General features: G+C 53.5%; 2 protein-coding genes across 3 annotated transcripts in view; one reads left to right on the top strand and one right to left on the bottom strand.

Moving 5' to 3' along the window:
• The window catches only part of ARHGAP44 (Rho GTPase activating protein 44), a 288,621-nt gene that overhangs the window by 207,945 nt on the left and 53,503 nt on the right, over positions 1-27,173 (top strand). The gene's annotated exons all lie outside the window — the stretch shown is intronic.
• The window catches only part of NTN1 (netrin 1), an 84,895-nt gene that overhangs the window by 37,690 nt on the left and 20,032 nt on the right, over positions 1-27,173 (bottom strand). For both annotated transcript variants that reach the window (XM_068654999.1, XM_068654998.1), the window contains exon 2: positions 1,507-1,695. In XM_068654999.1, coding sequence (XP_068511100.1) covers positions 1,507-1,695 — 189 coding nt within the window. The remainder of the gene's footprint in view (positions 1-1,506; positions 1,696-27,173) is intronic.

The following is a 27,173-nucleotide window of genomic DNA, read 5'->3' as shown; positions in this document are numbered from 1 at the left end:
ATTGCAGAGGGTGTTCGAGGAGCAGATGAGCCCGCGTCTGGGAAGCGTGGGCTTAAAGCAGTGCAAAACGCCCGGCGGAGGCTGGCGGGGCTCTGCCCGGCTGCCGGGGGAAACTGAGGCAGGTGTGGGGTGCTGGGGGTTGGGGAATGGGAAATGCCAGGGCGAGGAAAGCCCTGGGAGACACGGTGAGGGACAGGGAGGTGGGTGCCACGGCGGGGCTGCCTTGTGATGGGAGACATGGGGAAGCCAGGGATGGGGAGGGAAAGGGGAAACCCCCCCGCGTTCCTGGGGTGGAGGCAGCTGGGGTGAGCTGGGACAACTGGAGCCCTGCGAAGGGTGCCCTTCTTGTAACGTGGTGCATGAGGCACAGCAGAGAGGGGCTGCACCCCAAAAGCAGGCTCAGGGGGAGCACAGGGCACTGGGGCCCAGCACCTCAAATTCCCCCCAGTGCACATCGTGTCTCCTTAGTGGCCATATAACGGGGCAACTCAGAAATCTGCCATTGGAAAAGTTTTTACAAGGTGAAAAAAAGAGGGCAGGGCTGCCTGAAGAACTGATTGCTTTTCTGCTTTGGCAAAGCGTGTCTTTTAAGTGGAAAAGAAAAATGAAGGAGCAATTTTAATTAAAAAACTGAAAATGCTGAAGACCTGAAGCTTTCCAGCCAAAAATACCCAGCAAGGCCAAAAAGCTTTCCATTTCTTGTTGAAATCAGTGCTTTGAGAGAAAAGAGGTGAAGCTTTCTGCAGGAAAGCCTAGCATCTCCTGCTCTGGGTTTGTTTGATCCCTTCAGCAGAGCCACAGGTTTGGGATTTATGCCTCATCCAGCTGGGGGTTAAAAAAGCGTCCTTGCAGGACTTGATCCTGTGTAAAGCAACAGAGCTTGGGTAAGGTGGGGGCTGCCGGGGGCACCCACCTGTGCCACAGGGCCACCCCATGCCTTCTGGGGACAGCTGGCATCAGGTGTGCTGGGAATCCCCCTAAAATACACCCTGCAGAGGCTGGGGCACTCGCCACTGCCAAAGAGGAGACCTCAGAAAACCCATTCTGCTGAGAGAAAAAATAAATTTGTTTCCCATTTTACTGCTCTGGCCTCATCCGGAGGAGAGGAGCGGCTGGTGCATGGGTTTGGTGCTGCCCTGGCTCCCGGGGGTTTGGGGGAGGTGAGCGCTGCTTTGCAGACCCCACGTCTGCCCCACACCTGGGGCTTTGCACGAGTCTGCCCTGATGCATGGGAGCGAGAAAACAGCCCTTGTAACCCGGAAACATCTCAAAAAACCCTCAGCACGGAGGACCTGTTATATCTTGGAGTCTTTGTCCTCACTGGGAGGCTGGGGAGACCAGGGGGGCGAGGGCAGGGGACGGGAGCGGGAGAGGAAAATTCCTTTTGGTGGCTTGGCTGGGAGAGGAGCAGGAGGAGGTGTGCACAGCAGGAGCGGTGAAAGCAGAAGAGGCAGGAGGAGAAGGGGCCGTGCTGTCCCACCCATCCCTCCCCCCCAACAAATGTACCTTTGCAGGCCTTGCGGTGGGAGATGGGCTTGCTGAGGTCGCGGTAGAAGCCCTCCTTGCAGTAGTGGCAGTGCCGGCCGGCCGTGTTGTGCCGGCAGTTGAGGCAGACGCCGCCGCTCTTGCGCCCCGACAGCTTGTACAGCTCCATGTTGAAGCGGCAGCGCCGCGCGTGCAGGTTGCAGTTGCAGGCTGCAGAGGGCACAGAGCGCAGCCCGTCAGCACCCCGGGACCCCCAAACACAAGGGGTCCCCTGGGGGTGCCCACCCCAATGCCAACCCGCACCTCTCCCCGACTGCCACTTTCTGGTGAACCCGGCTTTTTGGAGGGGAAGCTGAGGTCAGCGAGACTTCATGCTTCAACACCGCGCCTTACAACGAGCCTTCTGCCTCTCCCCGCTCCTCGTGTGAATTAAAAGCTCGGCGCGGACACGGAGCTGGCACTTGTGGCTGGGACACGGCCACGCATGGCTTTGCTGCCGGAGCTCTGCCCTGTGCAAGCCCTGCTCTGCTCCCTCCCCTCGGCTCCTGGCACTGCAGGGCTTTGAGCCATGCAGGGCACAGCCCCCTTTCTTCTCCCCAGCACCCCCTGATCCCAACCCCTCTGCCCCAGGGGTTCCAGCACCCCCATCCCACCCTTCCCAGTGTTCTCATTCACATCCATCCCGACACGCATTTGAGCTCTATGCATCATGTCAAAGTCTCATTATCTTATTCCCTGGCTCTCCTTGCCATGTTTGTATGTGGAACACAAGGCTCCGTGGTGTGTGTGCAGCCTAAAACATGTTCACAAGGCCTCCCATCCCATCCCATCCCATCCCATCCCATCCCATCCCATCCCATCCCATCCCATCCCATCCCATCCCATCCCATCCCAGCTGCTCAAACACCGCTCCAGCTGGCCTTGCTGTGACCAAGCCTGCTGGGAGACGTCCGATGTCCCCCCCCCCATGCACCCTAAAGTCAACACGGGCACTGCTGTCACAAGGGGCCTTTGCAAAAGGCAACTTGAGGACTTCAAAAGCGTGACCCCTCTCCTGCCGCTCCCCAAGGCTGTCACGGGGCCGTCAAGAGGCGGTCGCTGGGGCTGTGCGCTTTGCTGAGGGTTTTATAGCTTGTTTTCTTTTCCCTTTGCTTTTATTTGCTCTTCACCCCTGAACAATGCAGCTGTGCAATGCCAGCCCGCAGCTGGGCCCCCTGCTCGGCGCGAAGGTGTCACGGCCCTGGGCTTGTCACCTTCCTTTCCAGCAGAGACATCTTAATCCTTCATTCCTTCCTGTTTACCTTATGGTGCTCGCCCAAGACAAAGGCATGCTGTATTTGTTTAATTATCAAATTTCAGCCCCCAAAATTACAGTGCAGTTCCCGATTGTTTATTGGGAACAATCCCCGGCTAACTCATGATGCAAAACCATACTGGGGAGCACAACCCTCCGGCCACATCTGCCCAGCAGGACGCAGAACCGTGTCCCTGCTTTTCCCCATGCAACCCAAACTCCTGCAGCTGCCGTGCCAGGGCCCGGCATCACATTCCCACCAGACCCAAATGCCTGCAGAGCTGGAGAAGCAGTCGGATGGTGTGAGGGTGGCCCCAGGGCGCTTTGTCAGCCGTGAGACAGCGCAATTCCCAACGCTGTGGCTTCACACTGTGGTTTGTGTCCCCGTAGGTGAGCCCCCAGCCTGCGGGGACATTTGCCGTCTCCCAGGGCAGGAGAGGAGCATTGGGGTGAGCGGCCCCACAGCTCCTGTGTGCCGAGGGACTCGTGGCTTTGGAGACCCAGCTCAGCCCCAGTTTGCCTTTGCAGTGAGCACAGGTAACTGGGCAGTTTGCATCAGAAAGAAGCACGGGGGTATGTGCCCTTCCTGCTAAACCTCAGCTTTGTACACGTGGGATCGCGGGCTCTGCCCTGCAGCGCACGGGAACGGAGCCATTGGGGAGTGGTGGTGGTGTTCATAGAACACCAACCCTTGATTTGCATCTGGGAGAAGCTGAGATTAAACCCTTCCCGTGGGGCATGCAGGGGCAGGTGGTGGGGTGAGACCGAGGGCTGGTCCTGCTTCGGCAGCAGCAGACTGGCTGAGACGGGGACAGGAGCTGTGACAAAAAGGCACAGCATGGGTGTCCTCCGGGCTGTGGCTAACCACCAAGGCACGTTACCAGCACCAGGCGCATCGCTTGGCTTGGGCAGAGAAGATATTCACGTCCCTCCATCTGTCCCCCTGCCGCAGGCTAGGAATGTGCAGGCACATCTCTGCCACTGAAAGCTTTGAGACTTGCCAGCAACTCCCTCTTTGGTGCTACAAACCGCAAGATTTACACCCAGCTGAGCAACATGGGGAGGTATTTCTCCAAGGGGTGGCATGGAGACGACCTCCTTTTCCCTCAAAGCTGAACAACATGGGGAATTCATGTTTTCCAGAGTGTACAAGCTCACCTCCTGAAACTGGTGCTTGAGGAAAGCTGGCGCTGCTACTCCAGTATTTTGCAAGACTGCATTGGCAAGTCCTTTTCCAAAACCCAAAGCTGAGCCCACCCGGACAGTGAGTGAAAATCTTTGCATTTCTTTGGGTTACTTGATAAACAGAGACGTGTTTGCAAAGCCAGGACACGGAGCTCCTGGGGTTTTCTCAAGGTCTGTGCAAATATTTCGTCTGGTCCCGCCGGGCAGAGCTGCGCAGGCAGGCGGCGGAGCGAGCAGGGTGCACAGAGCTGCTCACAGCCTGGGATCGATTTCAGGCTTACAGGGATGCAAAAATCCTATGTCTGGAGGAGGGAAGAAGCTGAACCTCATATGAGGCTGTGGGGGCCACCTCTCTGATACAATTTATTGGCGAATTTTGTCTCCAGCAGCATGGCCTGGGCTGTCCCCTCTTTCCACCTGCCCTCCCAAGACACTGAGGGCATTTGCTGGGCACTGGGCACCTCCTAATCCTATGATTTGCCATCACCCCCACCTCGGGATGCACCTGCTTGTACAGACAGTGGGGCTAAACCCCCAAAGAGACTGCGTTTTGTGGAAATAGTTGTCCCTGTGTTATCCCAGAGCAGACAGCGCTGTGCTGGGAGCTCCATCTGTACCCTGATGTGCCCAGAGATGCCCGATGGGAGAGGCTTAGACAGAAGAACCCTCCTCTTTTTTTCCTGACAATAGCACATAGGGACGGAGGAATTAGGGCAATGCAACAAATGGTCCATGCAGGCGTCAGAAAGTCCCTGCTGAGGTTGATGGTGGGGTACATCACGCTGGTGCCACAGGCTCGGGGCAAACTGGTGATGGAGGCACGGAGATGCCGAGCTGGGATGGAGGCACTCAGGAAAGGAGGCTCCCGCTCAGCCTCCCCTCGCTGAGGGTCCATCGCCCGCTGTGCTGAAGCCTCTTGCCTGGTTTTGAACACGCGTTGGCCTGGCTTTAATTTCCAGCCAATGCTCCTCGGTTCGAATTTCCCTGCTGCAACAAGCGGCTCTTTAGCAACCCAGCCTTTCTTTCTATGAACTTCTTTGCTGGGTACAATAAAAAATCACCTCCCAGGGTCAGCACCACCTCTGCTCCTCATGCTTTGTTTTTCTCTCAGTGGAGAAGATGCTCCAGCTGAAGACCCCGGAGCAAAGCACATGCCAGGTGCCACAAACTCCCCGATGAACATTTCGGTTCCAGTTGCTCAGCGAAGCTCAGCGCTGCTGCCTTCTGCTCCTTTCTTTCTCTTACTTTGCCAAGGACCTCCCCAGCCTTTTGTTCGCTGACTTTATTGTGCACAGATGTACACAGCTTCATCAAAGAGCCTTTACCTGGGCTGCCAGGCTCTGACACCAACAACCAAACGTCCCTGAAGTGCAGATGTTCAGAAACCTGGGGGAGCTCGGAGCGGAAAAGGGGAAAGTTGTGGTCTGGGGCCAGTCAAATAAACTACAACGGCGGCAGCATCCCCTCCTTAAATACAGCATCTTGGTAGAGAAACTCTGTCGAAGAAGGTCAAGGCAGGCAGGATTTTCCATTTGGGGGAATGAGAGGAGATATCCGGGTCGGAGGCGCTGGCTGATTGTGGTCCTTTGTGCTGCCACCGCGTCCCCAGGCCCCGTGTCCCTGCGCCCGGCGTCTCCCCGGACGCATTCCTCGCTGCGGTTTTCATTCAGCAATGACAATGCTGCCCTTTCAAAACACCCCACCCTTTCCAAACTTATATTTTGGCAATTTTCAAAATGAAAATTGCTTTTTAAACAAACGAAACCCCCAAAACATTTTGTTTTAATTTTTGTGAACAATAATTCAGGGGAAGGGGGGAAGGGATGGGGGAAGAAAGAAGAAGCCAGGGGCTGAAATTAATCTCTAAATTTGACTTGAATTTATGAATAGCCTCAGTCTCCTTAAAATTGTCCCTTTTCCAGATAATTTTTTTCTTTCTTTTTTCTTCTTCTTTTTTTTTTTTTTTCTAAAAAGACTGCTAGCTCAGCCCAAGCCATTATTTGTCTCTCGCAGGATCAAACCTCACGTGCTTCATGTAGCAAGGGCCACCCTGCCTGTGCCTGGGCCCCACACCCCTGGAGACATCTTTGGGGATACTTTTTGGGGGGTCCACATGGATACAAGAATATATACACCTTAACTCCTAGGGAAGGGATATCAGAGATGGAGCAGCCCGAGCTGATGGAGACCTGTCTGCTTGCTGGACCAGAAGGTGCGGAGAAAGCCCTATGGATGGAGCCCTCCAGTATCTCAAGCCTTCAAGCCTGATGCTTGGTTTTGGAGCAGCTGGGGATGAACCTGGAGATGCGGTGGAGCTCCTGCACCATGCTGTGGGGCTGCACCTGGGGAATGAGCCCCAGTGGTGGCCCCACATGTCCCTGGGGACCTGGATACTGTCCCCACTGGGACAGGGATTTTCCTTCAGTCTTGTTGCATGAAAATGGTAAAGTGTGGAAGGACCCAGCTGTGGTGGCAGTGAAGTCCTCCAGCGTGTGTGGCCCAGGAGCACAGAGCCATCAGGACACATGGCCAAATCCAGCTCTACTGGCAGGGCAGGTGGCCCTGTGTCTCCTGCATGGACCGGTGCTCCGTGCCACACTGAGCCAAACCCTTTGTCTGGGAAAAATCCATTTGTGTGCACTAAGCCTGAGGGAGGAGGAGGATGGGAACTCGGTTTGGTTTGCTAAAGATGATCCAGCAAAGGAGAAACCCAGGGGAGGCTGTGGCTGTGAGGGAGACGCAGGGTCTGTGCCAGGCCCCAGGTTTTCTGACATAAGGCACAAAATGATGGAGGAAAATGTGTGTACTTGCCACAGAAAATGCATCTACAGCTGGCCTCACCCACAAAACCAGAGCCACAAACCCAGCTTGCAGTACAGGCAGGGGAAGGGGGGGGGGGGGGGGGGGAGCCCTGTCCCTGCTGACGTACCCCAGAGAGAAAGGGACAGGGAACAGAAGACATCCCTATGTGTGGAAAACCCAAGGAACGGCAATTCTGGGGAAACAGCTCTGGAAAAACGGCTTCAGAGCAACCGAGGAACACCCAGGAAGCTGCACATCCCAGGGGCCCTCTGCTCCACACGCTGCCCAAACCCCCACGTGCCCGGGGACCAGGAGGTCCTGGAGCTGTTCCACCCAGCGTGGGTTGTGCAGGGTGCAGCCCCAGCCCGGCACAGCAGCAGGTTTCCTGCCCAAGATTTCCAGATAAGGCCCCTGCTTTCCTTTATATTAAAAACGCCAAGCTCACTGTTTGGGCTTAAAGGTTTGAGACCGGGCGTCTGACTCAGGCTGAATGTTTTTGGACAAGTTCCTGCTAAAATGATTCAGTTGCTAATGAGAAACGAGGCCAGTGAAAAATTGTGCCAATGGCAACAAATTTGGGGATTTCTTTCCTTAAAGAAAATCTATTGCCCTTATATTTGAAGCCAAGGCTTAAAAAGAAAAACACTGCTCCCTGGTAGGGATGTGCCTTTTGCTGTCTCTGAGAACTGCTCTAAGATGAACTGCTCCAGCTTGCTTGAATTTGTCATAAGTCACTGAAATTTGAGTAAGTCAAATTTGAATTTGAATAAGTCACTGAGAAAATGGGGGACAATTTTGGTCAAAGGTGGAAGAGATTTGCAACTAAATACCTGAAGAACTTATTTCCAGAGGCCAAACCAAGCGCAAGGAGCAGGTAGGAGAAGAAAACACGTCAGAGCCTGATAGATTCAGCCCAGGGGTGTTTGGGGGATTTGCCCTTGGCCAAGCAGAGGGTAGGGGTGAATCAGGCACATGCTGCTGCCCACCAGCACCTGTAGCCAGCTCAGATATTGGCTCTCAAAGTGAGCAGCAGATGGCTTGGCAAAACCCAGAGCCCAGAACCAACGTCTGAAATAGCCGTGGTCACTGGCGTGGGGTTTTGGGAACAAACAGAGAAAGTCTGGAGCTGAACGCAGACCAAACCCCAAGGGCAGGAAGAACAAGTCCCATCAGATCCACTACAGAAGGTCACTTTGGCAACACTCACCATCACCAACCTTTCTCCAGTGCCTTGGGAGCCAAGCCCTGCCCTACACCCGATGTCCCTTTGGGTGCACTGCGGCCAACCCAGCACGGTGCCTGCCTGTCCCCACAGCAAGGGATCCAGTCCCAGCACCGACAGACACCGCTTGTGACTTAATCTGCAGCGTGAGCCTGCCCGACTGATGCACAGTGTTATTAATTTCAGGGGGGGAGATGTTTTGATAACTGCTTCCACATTTATTCCTCCCGGACTGGACTGAAGCACCAGGATCTCTGTAGGTATTTCCGGGCTGTCCACGTGGCCCCTCAAGGAGCACCAGGAGGAAGAGCAAGATTTCTCCCTGGGAGATTTACGGCTCTGAGACGTTCAGATTATGAGCCAGATTTTATCAGCCTCTGAGCTGTCGAGGTCTCCCCGCTGCTCACCACCACACGTGGCAAGCAGCTGCTTGCATCCAGCAAGGTCCCACTGATTTGTGTATTCCTGCCCCAGATCCTTGGGGACATCTCCAGTGACCTACAATATCTCCTTCAAAGCAACCGGGCAGCTGATGCTCTATCAACAGGCAAAGAAGATGGATGAGAAACCTGTGGGCCTGTTGTGTTGCATTGAAATGTTGAGACTTCTGGCAGCTTCTCACCCAAGGCATTTTATCCCAAGACAAAAGCAGTCTTACTCAACACAGGATACAAAGCACAAAGCCGAGCCCTGGTGCAGCACACAGGCTTGTACTCCAAGTGCCTGGAAATGTGCTGCAGTTTGCCCTCGCTTCCTCCAGTGAGCATTCTGGCACTGGCTGCCCCAACAGAGACACTTGAGTGGGGTTTTTGTCCATCTAAAGCCCCATGAAAGCTGTCTAGAGATGAAGGCTTGAGCCTTGTAGCCCTGATCCTGGGTTAGAAGTGGACCAGGCACCCCTGAGGGCTGGGAGGAGACACCCAGGTGGTCCTTGCCTGGAGCCAGTGGGTGCCAGGGGGTCCTGTCCTGCACTGAGGCTGCGAGCATGGCGTGCCCACCTCGGGTCAGGCTCTGGGATCAGGGATGAACCCTGTTTTCTTCAGTAGCTGCAGGACCTGACCAGGCAGTTTTCTCTTCCAACCAGGCTTTGTGCAGGAAGCCTGCAGTTAAGTTTCATCCCGGAAAGTACTTGATCAAATTATTTTTTTTTTAGAAAGGAAAAGTCTAGAAGCAAACTCTTTACTTTGATCTGGGAGATGATGCCAGGCAGCCATCAGTGGTTTTTATTTAATTGCACCATTGAAACCTTCCCTCCCAAGGTTGCAATACCTTGAAATGAACAGTTTGCATCCCGTAACTCACCCGGCCACCATCTGAAGGTGGGAGCAGATAGGGACCTCACCAGGGACCCTGTGGGCACCCAGGGGCAGCAGAGAGCCGCTGGCCATGGGCTGCCCACCAGCTGAGCCCCCGGGTGCCCCGTAAGTGTCAAGTCCAGGGGAATGCGAGTGGGGACAAGTCCTGCATTTAGGCTCTGCCCGTGTGCTTTCCCTCTTATCTGGTGCCGATCTCAGCAGCTTTCCTCCCACTACCACGGGTCTGTGGTGTGGCGGGGGAAGGCCTTGTGGTGCTCACCTCTCTGGCTGGCATGGACCGTGGGGTCCTTAGTTAGTGGTTTTCGAGGCGCTAAAGTCAGCATCCCTATCCCAAAGCACTTGGTCTCACCAATATTGTTGTATTTCTGTCTTAAAATCAGAGCCCCAGAGCTCACAAGGAGGGGATGTGCTGGATCTGAGTGCTGGTGCTCCAGACCAGAGATGGAGCACTCATCACACAGGGGCATTGCTTTCCCTGCACAGAACGAGACATTTTCCTGAAGGTTTTCCCACACTCCCAGTAAGACGTATGCCACTTGAGAGTTAAAGTCACAGCAGAAAACAATATTGAAAGAATTTGCACATACAGAGCAAAGGTTATTGAAATGCAAAAGGCACAATAATGCAACCAACTCAGCAAGGAGGGAAAAGATTTAAATATCTGTATTAAATCCTCTCAGCCTACAGTGCTACAAACAGCCTCAGCTCTGCTCCAGCACTGCCCTGGGGAATGGGGAGACTTGGAACTGGCAGCTGGGGGGTGACAGCGATGCCAAGCAGGGTGACAGCAATGCCAAACAGGGTGAAAGCGATGCCGAATGGTTTTAAATTTGCAGGAGCTGCGATGCCTCCACAGAAGTCCTGGCTTGAAATCCTGTCCCCGCTGCTCTGCCTGTGCTCACCCAGCTGCCCGTGAGGTCGGGCTGTGCAGGGCTAGGGCTGACAAGCAAACACAGCGTGTGCAGGAGCGTGTTGTGTTGTTTTAACCTTAGATAATTTCCCAATCTTGTCTGTATCAGGGCCAGGGAAATTGTTAAACCATCCCCAGCCAGACTCATGACTGAAGCTGCAGCTTTGCTCCGATGCTCACTGCATGGCTGGCGGTCACCTCCAAACCCAGTGGTGTCCCCTCTGAGGTGACATGGAGATGGTGGCACCACCCAGACAGCCTCTGTCACTGTGTCACTGCAGGACGGAGCAGCTGCAGTCCCTGACCACTCCTAGCTGGTCAGCTCACCTGCAAACCAGCCCTGAAAAGGGCCTGAGTCCCTGGAAATCTGCAGAGTGCTCAGCAGAGGCAGGTGTGCACATGGGAACATCATTCTGCCCTTGTGCACCCATCATCTCCCTGTTATGTTAATAAATTAATTGGTGCAAATTAATTAAAGTTTCATTGGTCCTGTTTCAGGCAGTGGCTAGGACAGTGAGGATCATCCATCCCTGTGCATGGCAGGGAAGGTGGCAGCCCACCACTGGCACAGGCTGTGTTTGTTCCCACTGCTCTGTCCTCGTTCCTGCTCTGTGAATGACCCAAAATTCAGCAGCTGTCCTGACACCAGGGCACCCAGCAGTGGGCAGTGCTGGCAGCCTGCTCAAGCCTCTCAAAAGGCACATTTGGATGATGCTTGGACCCCCCTGGGCCACCACCACTGGTGACAAATGAGCTGGACTGTCCCCTCCCTGTGCTCCTGTGCACCCACAAACTGCAGGTGCAGAGAGGGGCAGAGAGGGTCCTGCCTTGGCTTTGCCACTGATCCCAGTGTGAGCCTGGCCAAGTTATCCATCACAGCTGTGCCTCAGATTCCCATTCTGGAAGCCTCAGGGAGACCTGGTTACAGGAAACCCTCTTTCCTTTCTCTTTCCTTTCTTCCTCCTCTTTTTTTTTTTTTTTTTTTTTTTTTTTAACACCTCCCAAGGGTATTAACCTGGACCCTGTATCAGCCCTGTGCTGGCTTTCAAGACCCCGTGCAGGTGTGAAGGGCTGGGGATGCCTATGTTTGCTCAGAGATATTCGCACCTTCAGGGCTGTGCACAAAGCTCTCCTTTGTGGTATGCCTGAGCCCGAGTAAACAGAGCAATCTTATCTCCAGTGAGGTTATCGGGGATCTAAGACAGAAGGAAAACTCTGTCTCATGTGCCTGACCTCCCCAGCAGTTATCACTGGTGCAGACATGGATGTATTTCAAGGAGGTGCTGGGCTTTCTGCTCCCGTAGCCCAGGCGAGTGCCGAGACTCCCCTGCAAGGCTCTGCTGTGTTTGGTTTTCTTGGAGATCGGGATTTTATCGGAGCAGACAGGCTTATCCCTCTTATCAGTGCTACTGTTAATGGATTGCTTTCGGCTGCCACACAGCAGACCAGCGGTGGTTTGTTGGAAGCTCACCCAGAGCCGGTGCTGCCGGGAGCGATGTGCTCCCTGTCCTTCTGCAGCACTGGCACTCCTTGAATGCCAGCATCATGGTCTGTGTGTGCTCATCCGCACCTGCAGTTGCTGTCCACTTCAAAAGGTTTTGGTGGGGGATCCTAGAGTTGCTAGGCTCCTCACATGGAGAATGGAGGTGCTGGAGACACAAGCATCTTTGGGGTCGTGGTACCCGTGGACTGCACAGCATTGGGCAATGCAAGGCAGGGGCCATTTCCCCCATGGCCATAGCCCAGCAGCACCAGGGGACACCCTTGAAGGATGCTCAGCTCAGCCCTGAGGTGGGATGAGGCTGGGAGCTCTGCCCTGGGCCCAGCAGAGCCCCTGCAGCATTATCACAAATGAAGCAGGCAGACACCTGCTCGATCCTGAAACAAAGCCACCAAATCTGGACCTACAGAGCCCTCAGGAAAGAACAATGTGCCTGGAAATGCCAACCTCACATCACCCACACCATCCAAGCTCTCTGCTAGCTATAGGGGTGCTGCTGTGAAGCCCCACCACCACCCAGCGCCCATCTCCATAACCCCACAGCCACTGCCAGAGACCAGCAGGGACTGAGCAATGACAACAAGAGCGGCCAGGCCCAAGCAGAGGCATTGACAAGCCCTCTGGGAGGAGGTGGGGGTCCCGCTGAGCCCAGGGGTCCCAGCCGCTGCCTTCTCCCCTGCTCTCAGGGATGCTGCAGCTGCTGCACGCTCCCATGCCTGCGAGGCAGATTTTATCAGACGCCTTTAATTAGCTTATCATGGGCAATTAGCTCCACTGCTCAGACTGCCCCAGGCACAGTCTGCAGACCTGGATGGTTTCAAACGCATTCAGAATGCTCTGAGATGGGCTCAGGCCACTCCATCCCGGAGAGGGACCACTTTGGTCCCAAAATCACCGGTGCCAGCATGAGGACTCAGTCTGTCCTGGGCCTGAGCCTGGTTATGGGTCTCCGGCCATCCCTGTGCTGACAGCAAGGAGGGAGCATCACAGAGTCCTAGAAGGGTTTGGGTTGGAAGGGACCTTAAAGTCCATTAACTCCAACCCCTGCCATGGGCAGGGCCCCCTGCCCCCAGCCCCATCCAGCCTGGCCTTGGGCACTGCCAGGGATGGGGCACCCACAGCTCCTGGGGCAGCCTGTGCCAGGGCCTTGCCACCCTGTAAGTGAAGAATTTCTTCCTTATGTTTAATCTAAATCTCCCCTCTTTTAGTTAAAGCCATTACCCCCTGTCCTATCCCCACACCCCTGACACAGAGTCCCTCCCCAGCTCTCCTGCAGCCCCCTTCGAGCACGGGCAGGCCACTGTGAGGTCTCCCCAGGGCTTTCTCCTCTCCAGGCCCAACACCCGCAGCTCCCTCAGCCTGTCCCCACAGGCGAGGTGAAGAGCTCCCAGTGAGAGCACCACAGGGTGCCACATGGACACATCCCCATAAACCCAGAAGCCACTCATGATCATATCCCCATCCCCAAAACCCTCACAATGTGCCTACATTGAGCTTGAACTCAACCATACCGGGCGACTTCAGAGCTCCTACCCAAACCACCCCTTCCTGGCTGCTCCCCACCCCGAGTGCCCATGGAGGGGCCCTGTAGGGATGCCTGGGGAAGGCTGGCGAGGGCAGGGGGCCGGGCAGGGACCACACAGCGCCGGCGGTGAGGAGGGCCCGGCGAGCGGGTGGCCGTGGCGCGACGGTGCCGCGTGATGCGGCTGCAGCTGGGGTCACGTCTCCCCCTGGGATGGGGTTGGGAAAGCCACTTGCCCTGGGCTGGAAGATTAATGATGCGAAGGGCAGGGTGACAGGTCTAATTTGTTCATTCTGGGTTTCTTTTCCTTTTTTTTTTTTTCTTTCTTTCTTTTTTCTTTTTATTTTTTTTTTGAAGCGATCCCCACTTTTCTGCAGTCCCAGATGTGGCGTGAAGCTTATACTGAGCCCGTCTTGGTGGGAGACCTGCTCTGGGCTTCAGCTGAAGTTCATGAATTTTTGCCCAAGTGTTGCAGAAAGGAGATTGCATTTCTTCTAAGGAAACTGCATTTCCTCCAGTTCCAGCACCCGGCTGGGAGCAAGGACTCCTGTATTTCAATCTGGCCTCTGCTTTTGCGTCTTGGACGCTGCTCTGAGCCAAACCTCTGATCCTGCTGTGGTTCATTTTCAGGCGCGTGTGCCCCAGAAACTTTTTTTCTAAATTAATTTTTCATACAGAATTCTTTTGCTTGATGGATGCAGTGAGAAACTATTTCCCAAACAGGAAAGAGGACCTCCCTCCCCCCTCCTCTCTCTCGCGTGGATGTTTTTAATAACAACATCAATTGTCTGCAAAAGACTTATTCCTTTCTGACCTCAAAACAACTCCTGGTTAGTGCATTCCAGCATGGCCACAAAACGAGCCTGGATGACTTCACAGAGCCGGGCGAGAGGCTTCCCACAACCGAACACAGTCAGAGAGGGGCCTGATCCTGGCAGACGGGAACTTGGCTTCGCTGGGGGCTGAGGATGCTGAGCACCTCCCGAGTGGACCTGGGTGCCCAGGGCAGCGATTTCTCCATCATTCCTACCTTCAGCTCCCCAGCCATGCCTGTTTCTCCTGAAACCTCCTCCTGCAGAGACATCCCCATTTGTCCTTCATCCCCGAGCCCCTTGTGTGGTTCCTGGTGATGCCAGCTCCATGCAGCATGAGCAAGAGGGACCACATGATGCTGGAGGTTTAAGGGACATCAATGCAGACCAGCATCTGCACCGCGGTCTTGCATTCACAGCCCTGAGAGCCCAATTTTCAAATTTGCAGTCCTGCATGGCTGGACCACAGTGATGGTCACAGGACCCAGACCCCAAACCTTGGCATCCCACTTCAGCCGAGGGGTATTTTCCAGCCAAATTATCAATTGATTACAGCAGCTTGGGACCAGCTGGAGCTGCCTGCAAAGTCCTGGGGACCGAGCTGTAAAGAAAAGCTAGTTTTCCTCTTAGGTCATTGGAAATACCCATCTGGGCATTTTGGAAATAGAGCATTTTGGTTTTCCACTGCAAAAGGACACTGGGAAGCCAAGGCCACCTCAAGGCAGGCAGAGGAGGGAAATCAAGCCACAAACAATCCAACTAAATAAGCGTTTTGGGGGGGATCAGATAAAATATTTCTATGGTCTGAACTACCGGCGGAACGGGGGAAGGGAAGTGCGCAGGACAGCAGATGCTTTGGCAGGAGAAGGGAAACAAGCTGCAGCTCAAGCCTACCTCCGGACAGAAAAGATTTTGCAGTTCCCAGCTTGGCCAGAGACACTGACGCTCACCCACTCCCCATGATGGGAGCTCCACAAGCGGCCGAAACCCACCCATCCCACCAGGACCAGGAGAGCCAGAGCAGCCCCAAGCAACCCCTGCCTGCTCCTTCACTCGCCCCAGAGCAAGCTCGGAGCTGTCGGGCAGACCCAGAAGTGCATTAGCTCCGAAACGCCTGACCGCAGCGCAGGCTGACGTGTAAAATCCCTCCCACGGAGGATTTTTGGCTGGGTTTCTGGGACAGCTGCTCCCTGGACCACCAGCCCTGGTGAAGCCCAGCTGTGTCCCCTTGGGTGACAGCAGGCACTGTCCTGCCTGGCCAGGTGTCACCCGCTGCGGCCAAGCAGGACGAGCATCTCCACGCCTGGCCCGGGGCAGCTCCTGGGCACTGCCTCGCAGTTGTCTTCCTTCGGGCAAGAGCTTTCCAGAGCCAAACCTCTGAAGTGTCTGTGGTTTGCCCATTGCTGCACACAAGGCTTTTAAGTGCTTGTTTGCCACGGTTTGCATCTCTGGCACAAAGCTTGCCGCAGCCCTGGAAATAACCCTGAGCTGAAGCCTGATCCCCACGGCAGGAAATAAACATAATTTTATAAGCGTTAACAGACAGCAGAGCACCGGCAGGAATACGCGGCATTTCCTAGGAACCCAGATGTTTGCAAACCAAAGGGCTGCTCCAGCGCGCCGCGCTCGCGCGGGTGTCAGGGTACGCTCAGGGCCTCAAGGGATGTTCCTACATTAGGAAACAATGTCCTTGAAAACCACAAAAACAGGGACTCTGGGGACGAGGTGAGGAAAATGAGCCCACGACACCCACCAAAGTGGGTGATGCCACCGCACCACCAGGGCTGGGGGAGCAGGAGGCATCAGGCAGCCCATAAGGGCAGTAGGGCAAGGTGAGGTGGGTGGCAGCCGAGATGTAAGGGGACTCAGCTCTCAGCCCTGTGTTACCAGCTGAAGCTCTTTTAGGTTCTTACAGGCTTAAATCTGGCCCTGATTGCTTTCTGGCTGCCATGCAGGGCGCTGGACTGGGGTCCTGCCACTCGGCAGTGGGCTGGTTGCTGACTCCCTGGCCTTGTTTTCACCTGAAGGACCTGGGAACCTCCAGTCTCAAGCAAAGAACCAAACATATCTTCACCAGGGCAAATCCTATTTCTCCCTTTCAAAGCAAACTTGTACAATCAGCCCCAAACGCTTTCTGATGTCCCCTCCAGGAGCTGAAATCTTCACCTTTGGCCAAGCACGTTTCCCAGATGGAGAAAACTCTTTTTCTCCCTCTGAAAGCAAGCAAAGCAGATTTTTTCCAGCTGCATCATTTCGGGGAGTGCAAGTGAGAGGGGGTTATTTATTGCTTTTGTTGACAAGCTAAACTAAACTGACACTTGTAATCTGGAATCGGAATATCTGCTGCAGCCTCGCGCAGAGACATCTGCGGGCGAGAGCTGAGCCGGGGCCATCAGCAGGGGGCTGGCCTGGGTACGGCTGGCTCAGTGCCAACACTTTGGGCAGAGGGGCAGCCCCATGGCACACAGGGGTCCTGCCCGTGCCCCCCGTTCCCCCCTGGGTGATAGGGAGGGATTTGCATCCCTTGGTGTTGGAGGATGAAAAGGATTTCTCCAGCAGCACGGACACAGAAAGGCCCATGGCCACCCTCCATCATCACCCCCTCACCATCAGACTCCAGTAAGAGGTGGTGCCCAAAACGGGCCGTTTCTCTATGGCCTGAAAGGATCCAGGACTCAGGAGCATCAGCCCGGGGAGGTGGTGCTGCTTGCCCTGCTTCCCACCTCACCTGCCCTTGGCAGCAGAGCAGAAAAATTGCAAGTGTATTGCCCTAAGGACATGGGATGAACATTTCTAGTGAGGCTTCATCAACAATAAGCCCTTGAGAACAGCCTTCATATTCACTGTCACTCAGCTCATATGTTTAATAAACCAAAACGCCTATTCTTTCAGGCAATACAGTCCCAAATCAATATTAATCAGGCCAATGCCCAGGGAGTCCACCTGGATAGAAAAAAAAAAATTGGTTTCACAGCAGTTGGAGGTGAGAAGCAAGGGCATGGGTCAGGGATGCTGAGCTGCTCTGTGAGAGATGGGGATCACGGCCATGGCTCCTTGGGGTGTTCTCCATCTGCCCCAGTGACACTGGGAACATCACCTGCTCCCTGCACCCCGAGCTGCATCCTGCCTTGTAGGACACACAGACACTGTGAGCATCCTCCTTATGCAATTTCCCTCTTTTCCTTGAAAAAATGCAAGAGATGGATTCCTTCAGAGGGGTTTTCACCTCCCTTTCATGCCGCTGTCCTGCACTGAGCTGCTTTGCTAACAGAGCCGGGCAGTGTTGGCTGCGGCCCCATGCACCCACCACATCCCCTGCTCTGGGCAATTGCTCAGCCTGGATCCTGCCCAGCTCATTTTTAACCTTCCACAACTTTGGCTCTGGCAGAACGGAGGCTGCTCCATGGGTAGCCTATTGGAAGCAGCACTCCCTTGTATTTGCCTCTCCAGGTGGTAACAGGCTGAAAAACACCAGTAATCCCTCTGAATAAACCACACAGCACAGAAACAAAGTCAAACACCATTGCATTGTGCTTGTCTCCTTTTACCAGGGGCTGGTTCAGCCACCCAAGATAAAGCAGGCGAGGATCTCACAGCTGGGACCCAAGAGGAAGAGGGAGGAGATGTTCACCAGACCCCCCCTTCCCCTGCCCTGGGGGGATTGCCTGCAAGTTTTCCACATCTTATTTCAACTGCACCAAGAAAAAAAGCCTCCTGTCCCATCCCCTCCCACCACTGGTGCCTTTCACCACGTTTTTGGCAAAGCTCCATCTGATTTATTTGCTCCAGCCATTGCTACATTCCCCTTGTAACTCCAATTGCTCCCAGGATGCGTCCTCACAGGCTTCACCTGGAGGACATCCGTCTGTATCAGCACGCTGCTCCGAGCTCAGCCGTGTCTCTGTAATTTCATCATAAAAACTCTTTTTGAAGAGTTTTCAGCCTTCTGAAGTAGTTCAAACACTCAGTAGCATGTGCAATATATTCCCTATGTCAAGCACCACGTTTCTGCCTCGTTTCTTCAGTGCAGGTTGCCTACACAGTTTTTGGGCAGCCGGCTCTCCATAAAGCCTTGCTGGTTGATTCAGCCTTGGGTGCAGGCAGCTGCACACACCAGGACTGAAGGCTTCTGGCAGATGAAGCCGGGAGGCTGCATCGCACCGCAGAGACAGGGCTGAGCCCAGCTCAGGAGCTGGTGTGGGGCTGTGGACAGCTCTGCCCTACCCTCTGCATCCCTCCCCTTCCCCTGCTGCCCCGTGGACCGACTGCAGCTTCGTTCCCCTGACCTGGGGCTTCTCAGGCCAAAACGAACAAGACTTCACCGAAGAAGAAGCCATGAGCTATGCTCTGTGCATAGTTCTGTGCAAGTGAAAACAACTGCCTCGTGCCAGGTTAAATACAATTCCCCTTTTCTTACTTATATAACATGGTAACCTTCTTTCAACAAATCTGCTTTATTCCTGGCCTAACAAAGCATTACAGAGCCCTTATGTTTCTTGGCCACAATGGGCAAGACCCTCCGAGAAAACCAAAGCGGCGCGGAGTCAGCGCGGGTACACCTTGCTGGTACATGTCAAGGCGGACGTGAAACACTCGGTGCATTAAGGGCTGCGTGTTTGCTAAGGGCAGGGGAGCCTGGCAGGATGCACAGGCTTTCTTCTGGCAGCTCTCTGCCTTGTGTCACGGTGGAGCTGGGTCCAAGAGGAGAAATGTCAGCACGGCTCAGGCTGCTCAGCATCTCCTGAGCTGGTCTGCCCTTTGTCCAGTGCACTTTGGGTGGTCCCAGGCACGTCCTTGTCCCGGTCTGGGATCATCCCTGGCCCTTCCTTTCTCCAGCTGCACGGGGACCCTGATTTCCAGCAGGGAAGGGAAGAATCAGATTTCAGATTTGGGTCTCCACCACATTAAAACGGGACCTGCACCGCAGGGACCTTCACCAGAGGTCAGGTTTGGCTGAGAAGGAAAGCAGCAGAGAAGGGTTAGGGTGAAGTAGACCTCCCTAGCACCCAACCAAGGTGATAATCAGGAAAGGGAATGATACGAGGTCCTCAGAGATCCACCTCGCTCCTGTTTGCTGTGGGTCGGTGCCTGCTGATCCAGTGGCCAGCCGGTCCATTAGGTCAGCTGTTGTTTTGGAAAGACGTCTCGTTAGCCCCGCGTTTTCCAAGAACATCAGAGCTTTGGCAGGGGCCAAGCAGCAGGCTGAGGTTAACAAAACAACTCGGTGCAGACAGGCGCTCTGATGCATCCGAGAAATCTTCAGTCAGCAGCTCGGTACGTGCTGCGGGGATGCGTGCAGATGCCAGGGATGTCCATTCCTCCTCTTCCCGAGCCCTTCCGGAGGCTGGGAACAGCCTGCATCCGCAGGAGGACACTCCGTGAGATGCATCTGGAGAACAAAGTCTCCTAGGCTTGCCCGAGAGACAGCGACCGCCTGGCTCCTGCAGGCATTTCTCCACTACAAATGAATGCTGCAGCCAAGAGCAACCTTTCCGACGTCCAACACGCTGTCTCCTTCGGCGGTACTCGGCCTGCAATAGCAGCAGGCGTCTCAGGGGACAAGCCCGGCTGGAAATGTCATTAGCATGTGTCACCTCTGCCTGCTTGGAAGGATTAATCAGAACAAGGAGCTCACTTTTTAATGAGCCTTTTCATGGCGCGTTACTGGGGGAGAAAAAAAAATATCCCCCCTCAAGCGAAACAGATTTTCCAATAAAATTTATAGAGCATGAAAAGGGCTTCTGGCGCTGGGGTTCAGAGGTGGCTGGCCTTGTGCGTGCTGAGCACCACCCTCCTCCTCCTCAGAGGGTGGAAACAAAACAAACAAGCAGAACAACCCAGGGATCAGATAAGTGAAGGCACGGCCTTTGCTGGAAGGAGTGAGTTGCCTTTGTTGGCAAGTGACCCTCGGACGGATAAACCGAGTCCTGTGTGGCATCTCCGCTCTGCTCTGCGCCCACTGGCACGGCCCCTGGGGATCAGCTCCACGAGAAGCCCCAGGGTGTCCCCATGCCCTGGAGCAGACCCCTGGGCTTTCCTGGCATTGAGGTAGCCCCTGGGAACCTCAGCCTGAGTGGGTCCAGAGCGCTCGAGGCTCTGGGTGTGGATAAAGAAGATGCTCACCGTGTGAAGTTTGTAGATAAAAAGTGCTAAGTGGCAAGCAAGCTGTGCATGGGGTGAAAGCCCGGTCCACCTGGTCTCAGTAGCTGTGTGGGGATGGCATGTGAGCTAGGCACACCAAAATACCTTTAAAGTCACAGGAAGAGGCAGCCCCCTCACCCTGGGCAGGTGTCTGAGGCTGCAATGTGCAGAGGCCACTCTCTGCTGTGCCAGGGGAGATGCTCGGACTCGGTATCTCCCTTTCAGCACTTGGCAAAGTGTCCCCGGGTCAGTCCTGGGGCAGGCAGCAGTAATGCAGGGGGGTTCCCTGCATCATTGGGCATTTCCCACCCCCTCTGCCCAGCCAGCAGCGTGCAGGATGGACCCACCTGGAGAGCCAACAGCCCCCAGTGGGTGAGGGACGGGGGCCAGGGGAGCGGGCTTTCCATGCCCTGTCAAGAGAACAAATTATTCTTGCACAGTCCACCCTTCCCTGCAGTAGCGAGTAATCCTTGCAACCATGACAGCCACTTCTCTTTGCCCCGGAGAACGGTATAAATCAGAGCGGAACAAAAGTCCTCTGCTGGGAGCTGGGCATGTGCACTGCCTTTCAAAGGGTAGGCACATTTCTCTATAGATCCGCATTCTCCAGGGACTGCAGCTCTGACAGCAGAGAGATTAAGCAAAACAACCCACTCAACCTACCCTTCTCCAGGATCTCTCCATGGGTGGAACAAACCCATCACAGTCAAACCACAGGGCAGAGCCATAATTCACACTTGTTACTTTGCTTCTTTAGTTGTTTAATGGCCTATTTTTCCTACTTAATGTTTTCAAAGTTTTGAGTAATAATTACATAGAATACAGGCTCCTTTGGCATTAGAGCTGGAAAACTTAGAAATAATGAGGAAAAGCAAACCAAATGTACCAATTATTAGAATCCTCGGGGAACCTGCAGAGCTCCAGTGAGCTGCATCCAGGCATCAGAGCAGCCTTTCAAAGTGCTCCTTGCTGGACTGGCAAACAAGCGCATGAGCCCTCGCCCACACACCCCGAGTGAAAGGCTTGAAATCACCCCAGTGATACCAGGCAAACTTTCTGCAGTTAAAGTAACCACAGCTTGCCCTGTTATCGGCACTGCCATGCATCACAGGCCTCCTGCCGGGCAGTGCTGCTCAAGATGCCCGTCACACTACGATGGCCAGAGCAGGGTAATGGGGAAGCAAGCACCGATTTCCTCCTGCAGCCTTGCAGAGCAAGACGTGCTTGCTTGCAACTTTATTAAGCACTCAGGGCAGCAAATTCACTTCTTTCCCTGTTGTATTTGCACCAGCAGAAAGCTGGGTTCAAGCCAGATGAATGAGGGACTGCAAATGAGAGTCAAGGGGAGCTTAAGCCCTTCTGCTACCAGGGCTTTCTTAGGAACAGGACATTTTTCTGTGGGCTCCCAGTTACACAGCTATTTGCTTGGACAAGTGTTGGCTTCTGGGTTTTTCTTCCCTGTGCCTTCTTCTATGCTTGGGTATTGTGGAGAGGTGGGTGGTGACCTCTGTCACTGCCCAAGGCTGGCAGAGCTCTCTCTGCAGACTTGCCCCATGCCTGGCCACCCTACATCTCCTGCAGAAGATCCTCCTAGAGCTGGAGACCATTCCCCACCTCACTGGAGAGGAGATGAGCACCTCTTTGGTGGCAGCCCTCTGCCAAGGGGACATGCCGCTGTGGGTGAGGGGCTCTCCAAGGGCCCCCTGAGCCACCTTGGAGCCACTCTGTCACCCCCCATCCGCAGCAGGAGCTCTGCTCTCCAGATACTCTCCCTCCATCTGAGATGAACGTAACTGAAAACCTGGCCTGGAAATGTCTTTAAGGGAAAAGGAAGTATTAAAGAGCAATGAAAGAGCAGCGACCGCATGTGAATATCATTATTCATACAAAGAAGTGCCATCCCCCAAATCCGTGCCAAGAAACCTACTGCCATGAAGTTCCTCTGCATAGGAAACAACAAGCAGTTGTGCAACTGCGGTTGCTGTCAGATCCTGAGAGCAGAGCTAGGAAGTTAAACTGTGGCTTTTGCCAACCTCCCTGGGTGTTAAACCTAAACCTGATTGCATGGTATATGTGCCTGAGATGGAAATCACGGGAGTGACCCTTTTCTTGGAGACTCTTGAGGAAGCATTTTCGTTTTCCAATGAAAAACATCGAAATGTAGTAGAAACATTTTTGGTTTTATTTCAGATTGAAATGGTTTCATTTGGGGTTTTGAAAGCCAAGCCAAGCCAAAAGTTTGGATTTAAAACAAAAAAGGGAAATATTTCTGTCCTGTTTTGAATTGCCTTCCATCAGATAATCAAAAACTTCATGGAAAGGGAAGAGTTTTCTCCAAGCATTCACATCCAATTTGAAACAGTAAATTAAAAGAAGTTGAATGTTTTCAACCAGCTCCCTTATTAGCAGCAATGTAAATTCCTTTGCACCGGCATCAGGACACAACCTGCCCTGCTTTGCCTGCCTCCATCCTGCTAGGAGGTACGCTAATTTTCGGGTGCCTGGTTTGAAGCTGAATTGTTTCCACGGGGCTCTGGGAATCAGAGCACCCCCTTGCCTGCCCACCCTTCCCTCAGTGGGTCAGGGGCACTGGGTGGGTTTTTGCCTTTTCTCTCTATCTCACAGCTGCATCAAATGGCTTTGGGATCGCCCCAGAATCTGGGTATAAGCGAAAAAAGAAAAAAAAAATAAGAAAAAAAGAAGAAAAAAAAAGAAAAAAAAAGAAAAAAAAAAAGCTGTTCCAAAGAGACTCCAGCCTGCAAAATGGGACTAAATAATATTTACTCTTTGCAAACTCTGAGTGCGAAATGATAAAATGAGGCTAAATCTTTGCTTTCTATTTTTTTTCCCCTCTTTAATGTAGGGAAGGTAAGACTCCTAAGCCCTGGGGATTGCCTTTATTTTCTCTTTTATGATATTTACTAAAGACTTAAAGATGGGAAGAGGCAGAAGCCTATGCAGTGTATGGGCTGAGATGAAAAGGTCCTGGATCCCCAGCGGGATAGGAAGGCTTCCAACAGGAGGCACAAGCTGCTCGCCTTTGTTTCTCAATTCAAACATGGTGCCATGCACAAAAGGAGGCGAATAATATCGCTCTCCCAGGCGGCGAGCCCACGCCTCGCTGCTGGCCATAATAGTAATAATTCCAAACAAAAAAAGGGATGCCAGCGAGAAAAATGATTTGGGATTAAGGGTTCCTGTGTCCCACCTGCTGGCTCGGGGCATTCTTCTGCTGAATAGACCTTCAGCTCCCCCAGACCTCAGGCACCCCAGGACGGAGCCTGTCTCCTTCCGGGCCACCATTGACAAGCTGTGGGATCAAAATGCCTATGGAAAGGTTCCTGGGGAGCAAATGGTGTGGATAAAGGGTCAACCTGTCAACGGCTCCGTGCCGGCACTATGGGGTATGGGGAAGAGCAGCTCAGGTTTCCTGCAGCAGAGGCTGGGGGGACCAGCAGCACAAAGAGGGCTCAATGCCACCCCAGGGACTCCCTGTAATCTGCCATTATATCCCCCCTTGAGAGGACTTTCTTCTGCTTAGAGGTCCTCAGAGGGCTTTGCTTACAAGGAACAAGGCCAAGCTGGCCGGCCCTTTCCCCAGTCCCAAGGTGGGAGGACAATGCTCAATTTTCTCCTAACAGCACAAATACAATGAGAGCCCTAAATGTCATTAAAGCAGTTCTGTGATCCACTCTCATTCTATCTCATGTTAAAACCTATTCCTTTTCCCCTGCCACCCCCCTTGAGACCACATAAACCTGACATCCCTGCACTGGAGGACGAGGAGCTCCACAGCTTGCCCACAGTGCTGGAGGAACGATCTCCTTTCCTTTGATTTGGATTGAGATCCACTCGTCCCCTCCTGCACAAAGCCCTACATGTTACCACAAAGCATTCTGCCCCACCAACAGCCCCACGTCCTGCTCGGAGAGGTGGCTCAGGGGGAAAGGTGCCTCGGGGACACCGCTGTCACCCTTCTGTGTTCCTTCTAGTGAGGATAGAAGGTCGATGCATCGACCATACTTTTTGTTGGGGGTTTCGCTGTCTTGCTCTAATAAAAGGGTACAAGGGGACCATGAAGCTGGGCTTTTCTCAAAGTCGATGCAGCTTTCACACCCACAATAAGAGATCAAGTAGGAGATGCCACCGTGTCCATGCCAGAGGAAACAAGAACAACCTCCTTCCCTGGAAAGCTCTCGCCAGCCTCACAGCCTCTCCCTGCTCCATCCACTGCACAGGTCAGGCTTTGCCAAGCAGATTCAGGGGCTGTGAAACCTCCCCAGGCTCAAATCCTGCTGCAGGGGCAGGACGAGACACAGACAGAGCCAGAGCCGCAGGAGGAGCTGCGCTGCCCGGCCTGGCCATGCTGGAGGAGCGCTGCCGCCTGCCTTGGCCGTGCTGGGGGAACCTTGGCAGGCTCCGCGTGAAGGCCTCTGCCGGCCCGGCCGTGCCAGGAGGTCAGCGGTGCAGAGGAGGCGCCGCGGCGGTGTGGAGAGTAAAAGTTCAAAAGTGACGCTGAAGGGGCCTGAGCTCTGACTAAGGCTTCCTCGGAAAATAAAACGGCTCTGTCGTGTCTCCTGGCTGGCTTGGAAGCCCCCGCAGGCTGCCTGGAGAGCCGTGCCCTTTGTGGTCTGCTCGCAGGCCTGGCTCGGGCCTGGCACTGTTTAAAATTGGCCCGGGAGGTGGCAGAGCCTTCTCCAGGGCTCAGGTAGCTGCGTGCTGGCATTTTCCACTCGGGGCTCTGCCCTGCGGCTCCCACTGTGATCAATGGGGATGCTTCAATTAACTCCGGAGAAGAGACTGCCATCAGCCCTCCCGTCAGCTTGGAGCAAGCCCTCAGAAGCCCATAAATAAGTAATGGGATTTTTATATTATTTCGTATCAAAGCTGGTAGGATTTTTAACTCATCGATGTCCAGTTCACCATGTCCTTCAAATGAATATTGCATATTGCATGGGTATTGAGCAATAACAACAGGGCTCACACCCCCCACACATCCCTTGCACATAAGTCAGTCCTCCCACAGCTTCCCACTGTGAGACGCTGCTTCTGTGGGGGGAAGCTGCGGGTGACACCCGTGATGTGTCACCTGGCTTTGTCCAGGGATAAAGCACTGCCTGCAGGAAGCTTCAGCCCTGTACAGGGTTTAGGGATGCCTTTAGGAAAAATTCACTCTGAGGTAGCATCTGAGTGAATTTTGGCCCCTATTGCATGTTCCTGGGGTTCAGGATGTACCAGCCCAGGCAGCTCTGGGTTCCAAGCTTTGGTTTGCTTGGAAGGATGTGGCCATGGGGATCCCTGGTCCAGAGAGGAGTGGGAAACAGCCACAGACATGTCACCCTGTTGTGGACTGACAGCAATGATGCCGATGAGATTGCCTTCTCCTGTCCTGACCATTGCTTTCTTCCCACTCCAGTACAAACTTTTACCCTTTCTCATAAACAAACAGTGCCAACCAAACCAACCTCACAAAACACAAACCAGTGTTTTCCTCTGTCCATTTCCAGACCAAGATATTTGATTCTTCTGTCACTGCTTCAGGGGGACTGCTTGAGCTCTAGGGTTGTCTTTACACATCTTGGTGTAGTAACACCAAGATACTGCTCTTGTGGCAAAAAAATCTGAACCAGCTACTGAAATGCAGAATCAGGGAGTGCACCACAGAATCTCACCCTTTCTATCCACAAGGGCCTTTTGCAGAAATTCACAGATTGTTAATGGACAAAGTGGACTCTGGGACTAAATCAAAGGGCAGAGACTCTCATGCCACAGTATCTACACCAACCCCCTAAGGTCTAATGGAACCACAGCAAAACTTTCAGTCAAAACTATCTCCTGCCTCAGTTTAAACTCTTTGTATGAAGGAGAATCAACCTCAACACTAGAGTCACTTCTTACTATTTGCAAAGACTTTCCTGGTCACAATGACATATGGGAAAGGGAAGGGTCTGACACACATCCTTGAAGAGGTACCTCAAAAGGCATTGCTGAAGAAGACAATTTGGGGGCATTACAGGCACAATACACCATTACATCACTCATCAATTATGTATCAAAGCCCAGCTGAAATGCAGCTTTCAGTGTGAGACCTCAATGAAGTGATAATCCTCCCATGTCTTTGAAAAAGTTCTGCGCTGCATTTATCTCATTGAGAACTGGGAGTCTCCAGTAATTTTGCTTAATCTTCATACAAGGATTTGAATTTACAAGAGATTCAGTCTGGGTATCTGGCCAGAAAGGGAACCCTGGCATCATTTGTGCCCTTCCATTCTGCACTGTTGAGACAATCTCTACAGCATCCCCTTGGTGTGGTAATTTCAATGCCCAAAAGGGTGTTGAATTTGGAGTTGTCCAAGAGGTTTCTGTTCTCCATCTCTCATTACTCCCTCCTGCAGAGTTGTGAATTGCTGTGAATTTTATTTTGTTTTGAAAGAGGGCAGTTCTTGACTCCTGTTTGCTTCAGCGTCCAGCTGCTTCTCTCATGGCTTACGACACATGACTTCTATGGGCTTGTGGCACCAGACACTGGACCTGCTGAAGCCTGGCCACGCTTAGTTGTTGCAATCCCCAACCTGCCCAAAACCCGCCTTGAAAGGAGATACCCAGACTGGAGCAGGGGAAGGGGCAGGGTGGCCTCTCTCTGTGCACTCCCTGTTCCTGCTCTCCCAGTGTTTCTCCTCTAATAGGACATTGCACTTGAGGTTCTGCACTTCATCTCCTTCATAAAACTGATGCTAGGCAGAATACTTGGCTCAGCTTGAGCATGACCCATAGCTATAAATCTGCACTGCTCCCCCTACTTACACCCCCACGGAGATGCTGTCACTGCCCATTTTGAGTTGAAAAACCAAACATGACATTTCCCAGGTGCAGATGTGTTTGTCTCCCCTCCCTTCCAGACTTCCTTGGCTTCTCTTTCTTTTTAAAGAGAGAGATTTAACAGGCTCTCATCCTGGATGGAAATGGTGAGGCAATGGCCAGCC

Source organism: Anas acuta, chromosome 18, assembly GCF_963932015.1.
Source record: "Anas acuta chromosome 18, bAnaAcu1.1, whole genome shotgun sequence".
Taxonomy (NCBI): Eukaryota; Metazoa; Chordata; class Aves; order Anseriformes; family Anatidae; genus Anas; species Anas acuta.
This window is presented reverse-complemented; position numbering and strand designations above follow the sequence as displayed.